This window comes from Macrobrachium nipponense, chromosome 20 (assembly GCF_015104395.2).
Source record: "Macrobrachium nipponense isolate FS-2020 chromosome 20, ASM1510439v2, whole genome shotgun sequence".
NCBI lineage: Eukaryota > Metazoa > Arthropoda > Malacostraca > Decapoda > Palaemonidae > Macrobrachium > Macrobrachium nipponense.
Genome location: NC_061089.1, coordinates 66,472,409 through 66,485,429, shown reverse-complemented (window position 1 = coordinate 66,485,429; position 13,021 = coordinate 66,472,409). Strand labels below are relative to the sequence as shown.

Here is a 13,021-nt window from a genome sequence, read left to right as displayed (position 1 = left end):
GAAGACCGGCTCTGCAGAAAAAAGGAACTCTTCCTTCGAGTATGCTCTGTCCCTTGATGAAGACTTCTAAATAGAAGATCTCTGTCAAAGCGGAACATATAGTCGGATATCTAGATCTCTCTTGCACATTGTTTTCCTTCTTGGTAATTCTTGTTGGAAATCTAGAAGACCGGCTCTGCAGAAAGAAGGAATTCTTCCTTCGAGTGTGCTCTGTCCCTTGATGAAGACTTCAAATAGAAGATCTCTGTCAAAGCGAGCAAATAGTCGGATATCTAGATCGATTCTGGCGGGTGTCTCCCTTCTGGTAATTTTGTTGGAATAATCTAGAGGACCGGCTCTGCAGAAAGAAGGAATTCTTCCTTCGAGTGTGCTCTGTCCCTTGATGAAGACTTCAAATAGAAGATCTCTGTCAAAGCGAGCAAATAGTCGGATATCTAGATCGATTCTGGCGGGTGTCTCCCTTCTGGTAATTCTGTTGGAATAATCTAGAAGACCGGCTCTGCAGAAAGAAGGCACTCTTCCTTCGAGATGCTCTGTCCCTTGATGAAGACTTCAAATAGAAGATCTCTGTCAAAGCGGGCAAATAGTCGAATATCTAGATATGTTCTGGCAGATGTCTTCCTTCTGGTAATTCTGTTGGAATAATCTAGAAGACCGGCTCTGCAGAAAGAAGGCACTCTTCCTTCGATTTTGCTCTGTCCCTTGATGAAGACTTCAAATAGAATATCTCTATCAAAGAGGGGCAAATAGTCGGATATCTAGATCTATTCTGCAGATGTCTCCCCTTCTGTAAATTCTGTTGGAATAATCTAGAAGACCGGCTCTGCAGAAAAAAGAAAAAAGGAACTCTTCCTTCGAGTATGCTCTGTCCTGATGAAGATTCTATAGAAGATCTCTGTCAAGCGGACATATAGTCGGATATCTAGATCATTCTGCACATGTTTTCCTTCGGTAATTCTGTTGGGAATAATCTAGAAGACCGGCTCTGCAGAAAGAAGGGGGGGAATTCTTTCTTTCGAGTGTGCTCTGTCCCTGATGAAGACTTCAAATAGAAGATCTCTGTCAAAGCGAGCAAATAGTCGAATATCTAGATCGATTCTGGCGGGTTGTCTCCCTTCTGGTAATTTTGTTGGAATAATCTAGAGGACCGGCTCTGCAGAAAGAAGGAATTCTTCCTTCGAGTGTGCTCTGTCCCTTGATGAAGACTTCAAATAGAAGATCTCTGTCAAAGCGAGCAAATAGTCGGATATCTAGATCGATTCTGGCGGGTGTCTCCCTTCTGGTAATTCTGTTGGAATAATCTAGAAGACCGGCTCTGCAGAAAGAAGGCACTCTTCCTTCGATTTTGCTCTGTCCCTTGATGAAGACTTCAAAATAGAAGATTCTCTGTCAAAGCGGGCAAATAGTCGAATATCTAGATATGTTCTGGCAGATGTCTTCCTTCTGGTAATTCTGTTGGAATAATCTAGAAGACCGGCTCTGCAGAAAGAAGGCACTCTTCCTTCGATTTTGCTCTGTCCCTTGATGAAGACTTCAAATAGAATATCTCTATCAAAGCGGGCAAATAGTCGGATATCTAGATCGATTCTGGCAGATGTCTCCCTTCTGGTAATTCTGTTGGAATAATCTAGAAGACCGGCTCTGCAGAAAGAAGGAACTCGGTTCCATCAAGTATGCTATGCCCCTTGATGTAGACTTCTAATAGAAGATCTCTGTCAAAGTGGACAAATAGTCGGATATCTAGATCTATTCTCACAGATGTCTTCCTTCTGGTAATTCTGTTGGAATAATCTAGAAGACCGGCTCTGCAGAAAAAAGGAACTCTTCCTTCGAGTATGCTCTGTCCCTTGATGAAGACTTCTAATAGAAGATCTCTGTCAAAGTAGACAAATAGTCGGATATCTAGATCTATTCTTACAGATGTCTTCCTTCTGGTAATTCTGTTGGAATAATCTAGAAGACCGGCTCTGCAGAAAGAAGGAACTCTTCCTTCAAGTATGCTCTGTCCCTTGATGAAGACTTCAAATAGAAGATCTCTGTCAAAGCAGACAAATAGTCGGATATCTAGATCTATTCTGGCAGATGTCTCCCTTCTGGTAATTCTGTTGGAATAGAAGATCTCTGTCACAGCGGACAAATAGTCAGATATCTAGATCTATTCTTACAGATTACTTCTCTCTAGTAATTCTGCTGGAATAATCTAGAAGACTGTCTGTACAGAAAGGAGGAACTCGGTTCCATCAAGTAAAGGGTGGATGTCCTTTGTTGATGAAGGACTTCTCAATAGAAGATCTCTGTTCAAAAGGGGGTGGTACAAATAGGTTAGGATATCTAGATCTATTCTTGCCAGATGTCCCTTCTCCCCTAGTTAATTCCTGCTTGAATAATCTAGAAGACCGTCTCTACATAAAGGAGGAACTCAGTTCCATCAAGTTTGCTATGTCCTTTGATGAAGAACTCTAATAGAAGATCTCTGTCAAAGCGGACAAATAGTCGAATATCTAGATCTATTCTTGCAGATGTCTTCCTTCTGGTAATTCTGTTGGAATAATCTAGAAGACCAGCTCTGCAGAAAGAAGAAACTCAGTTCCATCAAGTATGCTATGTCCCTCGATGAAGACTTCTAATAGAAGATCTCGGTCAAAGAAAAGTGGAACTCTGTTAATTCAAGTATGTTACGTCCCTTGATGAAGACTTCTAATAGAAGGTCTCTGTCAAATTGGGAAATAGTCGGATATCTAGATCTATTCTTGCAGATGTCTTCCTTCTGGTAATTCTGTTGGAATAATCTAGAAGACTGGCTCTGCATAAAAGAAAGAACTTAGTTCCATCAAGTATGCTATGTCTTTTAATAAAGACTTCTAAAAATGTGATTGTGTCATAACTAGAATGGGTTATTGCAACTCTCTCATATTCTGACTATGAGGCAACTTACGAAGCCACAAAATATAGGCCTATTAAATATTAGAGATGAGACTAACATACAAACATGCCCACCCCTCACAACTGGATTACCCATGTTGTTTGAGTTGCCGAGAATCCCTACAGCCTACTGACAGTCAACACTATGTTTAAAGCCATTAGATTTTCAGCTCCAAGACTATACAGGACTGAAAATATTAAGCCTTTCAAGGAAAAATCACAATTTTTGAAAGTAAATTTTATTTTTCCTAACTATACAAACCTGAGGTCCTTTACATAAGGAATTACTTTCAGCGCAGCTGGAACTCGGTTAAGATTCTAATAACAAGGTAGTTAAGCAGTAACTGCTTGTCCGATAGTCGGGAGTCCCGGCCGACTGGACGTAAACATTCCACTTTGGTTTAGGCCCAATAACAGATTGAGGGGTGGCATGAGGTGGGCCTATATGTAAAGGACCTCATGTTTGTAGAGTTAGGAAAAATACAATTTACTTCCAAAAATTTTGATTTGTTCCTACACGTTATACAAACCATCGGTCCATTACATAAGGAAGACTCACTGATTGGTGGGAGGAATCTGAGTCTTGTGAATAGACTGATGTTTGCCCAACCAAGGTTCCCTCCCTGGTCATAAGAGCAAGGGGAGGAACTTTGCCTCTGTCCAATTGATCAGAGTGAGATCACTGCTAGACCAATGGCCAGACCTCCTGAAGGAACAGGAGGAACAGTGGAAGGCCCACCTGTCTCACCAGGACGATGAGACAGACCCTTAGAAGTCCCTGAACGAGACTCCTTAGGAGGGGGCGAGACCACCTACTTCTTCTTCTTCAGCCGGGCAGCCTCAGAAGAAGTGGAGGAGGCGGCAGACGACGACACCTTCCGCTTCTTCTTGGACTTCTTCTTCGCCAGCTTCCTCAAAACAGCCGAAAGGTCCCCCACCCAGGATGGGGCTGCAGTGGGCTCCAGCACGGTCTGGGACGGGAAACTGACGCCGCAGCAGCACTCCCACGGGCAGGAACAGGGGCGACAGGTACGGGAACAGTCGCAGGTGGAGAGTCATGGGGTGAGAGACCTGAAGACGAGTGTAATTTATTTATCAATTAACATTTTTCTCCGTTTTTGTTTCTGTCTAGTTTTAAAATGTTTGTAGATACTCACCCATCTACTGATAAAATGTCGAGGATATTTTTGTTTGTAGAGCTGAAATGTTGAGATAGTTTGTGAAAATGCATGAAAAACAGGACATTGGATTGAATTGTATTGTTCGAACAGTGGTGTTTTTTATTGGCATCCTAGTTTTCATAGGTTCCATACTCCCCGTAAATAGCACTTTGGTGATTCCTGCACAAAGCCAAAAGTAAATGGTAGGAAGAGTGAAAAGTAGATAAAGTAGCAAGATCACTCAAGTAGCAAAATCACTAGAATCGCACTTCCTTAATTAAATACATTTGTTTACCAATAACTGAAACTCTTGTTTTCTTATATAAATGTAAATCTTTACTTTTTCACTGCTTAGTTACATCAGGATGCTGATTTTTAATGTGTTCAGGTTTAAAGTAATATGTGTGGTATGGGTGGTTTACATAATGTTTGTGTTCTAACCACAAAATCCTTCATCTCTTAACATGAACACCGCTAAACATAGACGATGAGAGGAACAGAATCATTCCCTTTGTTTTAACCCCCGTTTCAAATTCCACCCCCAAAAGTGTGAAGAATTAAGTCGAGCCATCATCTTGTTAGACCAACTCCCACTTTGCGTTAGTGGTATTATACGTCGACAATGACTGCTATGTTCTGTTAGTCTCAGGATTTTCGTCTTTATTGTGTATTGTATGTTTTTGTGGGGAATAATGGTTTTCATCTTTTTTTAATTTCTTGATATTTTATCTGTTTTCTTGTTTTGTCTGCCTATGACCCTTAAGAAATCATGGTTTTTTTTAGACTAACATTTATACATTTCATTGCTGTTTAGTATATTTTAACATTTGTATAACATCCATATTCAGCCGTTTTCAGGTAAAAACGATACTGAAAAATTAACGAGATTTTTCATTACAAGGAAAAATATTTAGAATGCCACAAATAATAAAACTGGAGATATCACAAACGCCACAGTATAGGCGTGTTTGTGTTCTCTCTGCCACAGTACTCATTGTTAAAGTTGAATTTCCGAGATCCTGTTACAATCCTTATTCGGACCAGTTGATCGAACAAAAATTATGACCCTCGAAATGTGTTCTTTTAGGTATTTAATCATAGTTTACTCTTGTTTTTATTGTCAAATAGTCTGTAGCCATAGACCTTTTAATCTTTCCATGTAGATGGAATATTTTTTTAATGTGTCTGTGGGATTTCAACCATTTTTTTACTTAATTGTAAATGGAATTGTTCTCTGGATGTTTAATTTTTTTACTACTACTACAACTACTACTCTGTTTTTGCCATTCTAAGGTGTACATATTTTTATCTCGCTGTCTTTTTTGGTCTTGCAAACCTTTTTTTCTCTCTCCTTACATTCCCTACTTAGAGTGAACTGCCGGATATAAATGACTTATTTCTTAGTATTTCACATTCGTTGAGTTGTCTGTCACGAAGAGAGAAAGGGAGAGATTTAGGAGAATTGTGTTGGTTTCATGGATATGAACTAGAAAAACGTTCTTTGTATGTAAGTTTAGGTGTAAATATATATGTATATATATATATATATATATATATATATATATATATATATATATATATATATACACGTATATACGTATCGGAATTGGATTCTTTGAATAAAGCTGCATTAAAAGCATATTTAGCGATTTAAAAGGATTCAAAAATTATTAGAAAATTAACCATAAGATTGTATGATCTCCCCTTCACTCTTTCTATTTACTGTACTCTAAACATAATTTGCTTTTGTACCATTATTATTCTACCTTCCAATCTCTCCTTCATTCCTACTCCTCTTCCTGCCGGCCCCCGGCCCCCTCCCCCTCCCCCTTCATTTTCCCCGCTCCCTCCCTCCCTTCCCCTTCCCCTTCAGTCTACATCTAATGTGAATCTTTTCCAGCTGTCTCTTGCTCAGCCAGACTTGGTTCTATGGTGCTCGCCCCCATAGATATAAAAGCCTAGATGCCGCATCGGCCGGCCGGACATACGTCAACAAGTCCGCCATCTTGGCGCGGTAATTCAAACAATGCAGCAGGCTGCAGTATATGACGTTTTTCCGCCACTATTCGCTTAATATTGCACGGATTTTCTTGTCTGATGGCTCGTTACAAAGCTTACATAATTCCCTACAAGGATCTAATAAAATAAAGTTGTTCTTTATTGTTTGAAAGTTAACTTGCATTGACTTTGTTTTAGCAGGTAGGGGGAAGGAGGGGGCTAGTTGTACACAAATGTTAATATTTACCCATAACTATTGCTGTAAACAATAATTTGAAATGCTGTGATAAGACAGATGACTAAAGTAGGCCTACAGCTATGGATCTGTGCAACTTAAGTAAAATCTTTGTCTCTCGAAGTGCTCTGTTAAAAAATCCCCCAATATAATTTTTGGCACAGGCCTACAAGTTTAAGTCATAAAACTGTAGGGTTGAGCCTAAAATAAACTACAGTAGGCCCTAGAATAACTAGGATTTCTGTGTTATCTAGCCTTTGCATCTCTGCCTGATCCTTTGAGCCTGGGTGGGGTGGGGGTTCTTCCATTTTTTTGGAACGGGATGCTCCTCAGTGAATTCTGACCTCTAGACCTGGCTTTGGAAAATTTAGCGGGTATCAAGAGACCTCGTCTAGTGGCAAAAGTGACCTATCTCTAGACCTAATTTTATATGGTGAAATAATTATATAGAACTTAAATTTTTCACAAACTACCTTTAATTTGCTCAGACTAAGATATATCATTATGGCAAGCATTAACAGTTCAATATAGCTCATCTCTAGACCTGTGTTGTCAAGGACCCAAATTATATACCTTATTTGGGATAAGGGCCTGGGCCATCTCTATACTTCTATAGACCAAAATTGCCAAAATGAGCCAATCCTGACGAGCAACCCTGTATACCCGGTCATAGTAACCGTCCCCCCCCCCCCCCCCCCCCCCCCCACCGAGCCTTTCAGCCTAGACCACAATCATAAGGCCAGTCTAATTTTTTTTCAGCTAACTGTTCATTGGTTTGGTCACACATGTATAAATTTAAAGCTGTGGGTGGCCTTATGGGTCATTAAGCCTATACTTTGAAGTAACAACTCTCAAAATGTATTGCACAATGATTTATTTTCATGATATTTGTTCTTTCATTGAATGTATATATAACATTTATTGTACATCTGTGCATTTATTTATAAATATTCCCAGCAATTTAAACAAGTTTTTTTTTCATTGCTGTTTCCAACAGTTTAATGATACTACATTGTAATGATAATCTATATGCATTGATATGAAATCAGCAGGCTATATCAAAACATCAACAAAAACTCATTATGTGCCTTGCTTGGCCATTTAGTTCTTATTACAAGGACCAGATTAACACTAATATTACATAGCTATAATGCAGTGAAAGAAATCTAGAAACATCAAATTAGTGTCCAACATTTTACCCTATTGACCTAATGGCCCTTAAACAATATTGTTTTAACCATTTTTTTTCGTAGGCTGTCTTATCACAGCATTTCAAATTATTGTTTACAGCAATAGTTATGGGTAAATATTAACATTTGTGTACAACTAGCCCCCTTCCCCCTACCTGCTAAAACAAAGTCATTGTAAGTTAACTTTCAAACAATAAGGAACAACTTTATTTTATTAGATCCTTGTAGGGAATTATGTAAGCTTTGTAACGAGCCATCAGACAAGAAAATCCGTGCAATATTAAGCGAATAGTGGCGAAAAAAACGTCATATACTGCAGCCTGCTGCATTGTTTGAATTACCGCCCCAAGATGGCGGGCCTGATGACGTGCGCCAGCCTATTCAGCTAGCGCCCGATGCGGCATCTAGGCTTTTATATCTATGCACTGACTAAAGAGTTGACAGCTGTCACCGACTGTCACTTTTTTTCAATTGTAAGTACAACAAAGGCACCAAGTAGTATATGCTTTATTCTGAATCTAACGATAACCGCTTTTCAACAATTTGTTGAAAAGGGTAACAGACAAGAATTAAAATACAAATTTTGAAGCTCAATAAAGTAGAGTAAAAGTAAATACGTGTAAAGTTTTAAATAACAAGGAATATTGCAGCTCATGAGTATAGTGTAACGTGCCCGCAACTGTTTGTAGAGATGAGCGCTTGTATACAATTTAAATAATGGTTCAACTCAAGAAAAAAAAAGTTTATTTCAAGATATACAGTAGAACAAGCATAAATATACAAGAGCAATTTGTGCCTATGCCTTTCACAGACACTTTATTGCACAGTAAAAGCTAACATAACAATAATTGCATGGTATCATCATAAAAATAAACGACACAATAAAGAAATGTTTAAACCTAATATCAATTTACAAAAGTATCCTTTAAAAGTGTTATATATATAACCAATTCTTCAGCAACGAGAAAAAATATTATACATTGTATAATCCATTCTAGGAAGCATATATTGATTTAAAAAAACACGCACACAAATATGTATAATCACAACTCCTACATGGCCGGTTCTCTAAGAAGAATAATATTTATACATCAGGAAGTTATACATGCATCAATACCTTGAGAATCCGTCATCTTATAATACAAATAATTCTAATACGAAAAGGATCACTTTCCAATTAGCTTAATGTGATTATGCAAATAATCACTAGTGAATTATTGCTCAAGGATATTTTTTTATTCTTGGGCTTTTGTTGAAATAGGTAAAAATAATGGTTTCCCTTTGAAATGAAAGGCGTTCATCCCTCAATCTTTCTCAGAAAGAATGGGAAATGTTTCCATACTAAAAACCTCGTTTAAACAAACATTCTCCTTACAACAGGAAAATTTAATCATTTGTAGCAGTTCTGTGACGTTAGGGTTGATGCACTCACGTTGGTCTCGTGTCTGGATAAACGAGAAATGTATATAAAAATGCCTGGTGTAAATAGCAGTGCCTCCTAATGAGACACGAAAACAAGAAGAAGGGCGTTCTCAAATGCAGCATTCGCGAATTAATGTTTACTGATTGCGTTTGCTACGAAAAAAAAAGTTGCTAACATTAACTACAATGAAAATTGTGAATTGTGACGATAATGATGATGTTCGTGCTCATTATAATCAATATCATAACTAATTACTACAGAGTAATGATGATGATAATAATGATACTAACGAAGGGAACGACAAAATGAAAAGTGAAAGTGATTATTTAGATCGACAGACTGATGGATTAAGAGCTTATCATATATATTGATAAGACAATACATTAATTACGAAATGTGTTTTGAACATTATATATAGCTACATACAATGTCCAAAACACATTTCGTAGTTAATGTAACTTCTTATCAATATATATGTTAATCTATTATGTACATGTTTGTCTAAACACATTTTATTGATAATATTAGAACATACACATAATTTCACATCACAATAGAACAATTTCATGTTTCACATCACAACAGAACACACACACACACATATATATAATTATATATATATAATTATATATATATATATATATATATATATGTTCTGTTGTGTATATATTATATATATATATATATATATATAGTATATAAATATACATATATATATATATATATTATATATATATATATATATATATATATATATATATATATATATATATATATATATAATATATATATGTGTGTGTGTGTGTGTGTGTGTGTGTGTGTGTGTGTGTGTGTGTGTTCGAATAACACATTGAGGCTCAAAGAAGAAATTCTATAATCATTTTCCTCACACTAAAGCGCCTGCGCTGTGCGAGAGAAATATATCAAACCATTTCTTTAGTTTGCCCTACAACATTTTCTCCGTAAATAGACATTAATCAATTCAAAGAAAACGAGCCTCATGTCCGCACTTGAATACAGGAGAAATTAAGCAAGAATGAATGAATTTTGGCAATCACCCTCCTACGTCAAAAAATACTTTACTTATCTCAATACTTTCATACGTAAGACGGTTATACACAATTATATATTACAAAACTGGATTACAATCATAACTAGATACGTTTTACACTCTTAGAGCGAACAATTCATAGGCTACAATGTGAAAAAAATTAATTCCACGTAGATAAAAATGGACAAAAAACGCATTGTATATTCCGTTTAGAAATATAAAATATTGACAATGCATTCCGAAATTGTCTTATTGAAGGAAAAGTATAAAATAATTAGGCCTATGGTATTGCTTCTCGTCATTTTCCATAGAACACTGAAGTCAAAAGAGATCAGTCTTAAATCAGACAGCATTGGAGGCTGTGGGGTCTGACTTCGCAGAAGGCTGGATGAGACCCTTGATTTCGATGCTGCCTGACGACGAGGATCTGCTCCTGCTGTAGATTTCTTCCAGTTCCTCGACAGTATCAGCCAAAGGCCTGTTGCCAGACTCGGGTATGACCAGGGCAAAGCCGCTGCCCAGGGCTGCGCATGCGCCGAAGGCCACAGATGGGGCCCAGTAGTAGGAATTAGCCTGTAGTGGGGGATTAAGATTGTATTCGTGATGACGCCATGGACGCTAAATGATCGACGTTGAAGGTGAATATTCTATGAAATAATTACTTTATTACTGTAACACAAATCTATATTAAAGACGATTCATAAAACATTAACACTTAACGAAGCATGTTTCATAATGAATACCATATTCTCTGAAAGCTTGAATAGCGTTCATCCTCTGAATAATAATAATAATAATATTTTTTGGAAAAATCCTATGTGAACGACACCAAATTTCAGAGGGATCCACGAGATTTCTTACGGTAATCTCAGACAACTAAAAGTCGTCCCACTCACCAGAACTTTGATGATGAAAGGCGACACAATGGATCCCAGCCTGGCCATCACAGACGACAGGCTGAGGCCACGAGACCTCACGCAAGTGGGGAACAGTTCTGAAGTCGTCAGGTACAGTATTCCATAGCTACCTGTGATGAACAGCTTCCCCACGAGAGCCAGCGCAAACACCATCCAGGTGTAGCCTGGAATGAAATGTAGAGGTTAATCATCAATAATCGAAATTAGTTTCTGCATGTGCAATTACATTCACTAAGTTGCGTATGGCTCTAACTGGCACTCGAAAATTCTAATCAGACCTGGGTTAAGAGTACAACTGAGCTTAGAGACAACGGCTGTGTCTCGTTGAAAAGAAAGTAAAATAAGTTTTTAATGAAAGTTGCAACAGTCCTTAAGTATCTAGTGCTAGTGTCACTAGTTATAATGTGGTCTAATGTCTACCAAAATAATTTGATAACTTTAACTCAGATCCAGAACTCCAGAATCAGGCAAAAAACCAAAAACTGTGATCCCTTACTCTCAGGCGTGGCCAAGATCGTAAAAATGGCAGCCGCGCAGACCGAGAAGTTGAAAGCCAGGACAGACCGTCTGCCAAATCTTGACACCACAGGTGTGAAACCAGTGTATCCAGGTACCTCCATGAGGGAGCTCATGATCATGTACAAGAAGGGGTCGTTTCTGTGGGAGAAAAATCTATTTTATAGATCACATTCCTTAGATGCTTGAACTTCAAGTCAATGGCCACCTGCAGGCCTGGCCCATATGAATATGGTTCATCTCCTGAATAATAATAATTCAAAGAAATTTCTTATAATGAAAGAAGGATTAAAGAAGCCCTTTTTTAAATGTGCAAAAGAGGCTTTTGAATTAATATCTGAACACTGGCAACTGTTGCCTTAAACGAAAGAGATCAGACGGCCCTCAGAGGGTCAGAAAAAATAGGAATTCAGTCTTCATTCACTGGCAATACTGTTCAAAAGAAAGCACCACCAGCTTTCAGCGCCACCTGAACTCACGTGTAGGTGGTGCCAGAGAGACTCATCCCCCAGTAAGTCAGTCCTACGCAGAACCAGCATCCGAAGAGGCCGATCGTAATCCTCTTGAGGGTGGGAGTCCTCACAAGAGCTGTCAGTTCCCTCCACGCTTTGGACAAGAAGCTGCGCTGTTCTTCTTCGGCGACGTAGTCTTCAACTCTAGAGGGCTGGTTGTTCTGTCGAATGCAAAGGTGGTTTGGTAAGTTTTGCATGAGGCTCGGGATCGGACTCAGGTGCATGCATTCTGGATTTTATGTCGAATTTGTCAATGCTGTCTCTATAGGACACTCGTAAGCTAGGGCTGAAGGTATGCACTGCCATAGACGAGTCGTTAAAGGAATTTATGCTATTTCATGAGGATCTAACTTTTCAGTTACATATTTCAAAGCAATTGCATGTTATACTATCTCTGTTACCAGAGATTTCATCATGCAGTATATCATTGAGCTGACAGGTAGAGGAAAATGGGAATTTACTTCATACATAACTGTCAAATTGTTTTGCAAGGCCAAAAATATTTTTCCCAACTATACTGGGGTTGTATGACAGTCTTATGAATTCCTGTACGACCGATTTCGTGGAAGATTTCCACTTTTGTGAACTGCAGGGGAGATCATTTTAAAAGTATTTGGGTCGAATTATTATTTCCTGAAACAATGAGTCAACCTTCTCCCCTTAGTAAGGTAGGATCATACGACGTCTATCAATGTTCACAAAAAGAAAAAAAAAAAAAAACCTACAGTTCATACTTAAACGAAAGGTCCTATATACCTGTCTCTCGAAGGACTGCAGTAAGTTCATGAGCTCGTCGTGGGGAGGGATGCTGACGCCCTGCCACCTCGCCCCCCTCTTCAGGGTCCTGGCTGCCTCCTTCAGACGTCCCTGGAGTATCAGCCAACGAGGAGACTCGTCGAGGAATCTTGGGAAGGAAGGAAGGAATAAAAAAGGAAACTCAAGGATTAAAGGAAAAGACTTCGTTTTTGAGAGACGCTTCTGTGAAAGTGTTTTGTTTGTAAGACAGTCTCGGCCAAGAGTTGATCTGATGCTTGGAAATAAGTTATTCAAGATAAACAATAACCTTTTAGCAATTGCAGAAGTCATCGTTGCTGTAA

The 13,021-nt window shown here is 38.4% G+C and overlaps 1 protein-coding gene across 2 annotated transcripts in view; it reads right to left on the bottom strand.

The window, feature by feature from the left end:
• Nucleotides 1–9,725: 9,725 nt before the first annotated feature.
• Nucleotides 9,726–13,021, bottom strand: part of LOC135226981 (organic cation transporter protein-like) — a 40,821-nt gene continuing 37,525 nt past the window's right edge. For both annotated transcript variants that reach the window (XM_064266695.1, XM_064266703.1), the window contains exons 8-12: nucleotides 12,681–12,828; nucleotides 11,892–12,085; nucleotides 11,393–11,553; nucleotides 10,876–11,060; nucleotides 9,726–10,552 (exon numbers count right to left, since the gene is read on the bottom strand). In XM_064266695.1, the coding sequence (XP_064122765.1) occupies nucleotides 10,322–10,552; nucleotides 10,876–11,060; nucleotides 11,393–11,553; nucleotides 11,892–12,085; nucleotides 12,681–12,828 (919 nt within the window). In that variant the 3' untranslated portion in view covers nucleotides 9,726–10,321. The remainder of the gene's footprint in view (nucleotides 10,553–10,875; nucleotides 11,061–11,392; nucleotides 11,554–11,891; nucleotides 12,086–12,680; nucleotides 12,829–13,021) is intronic.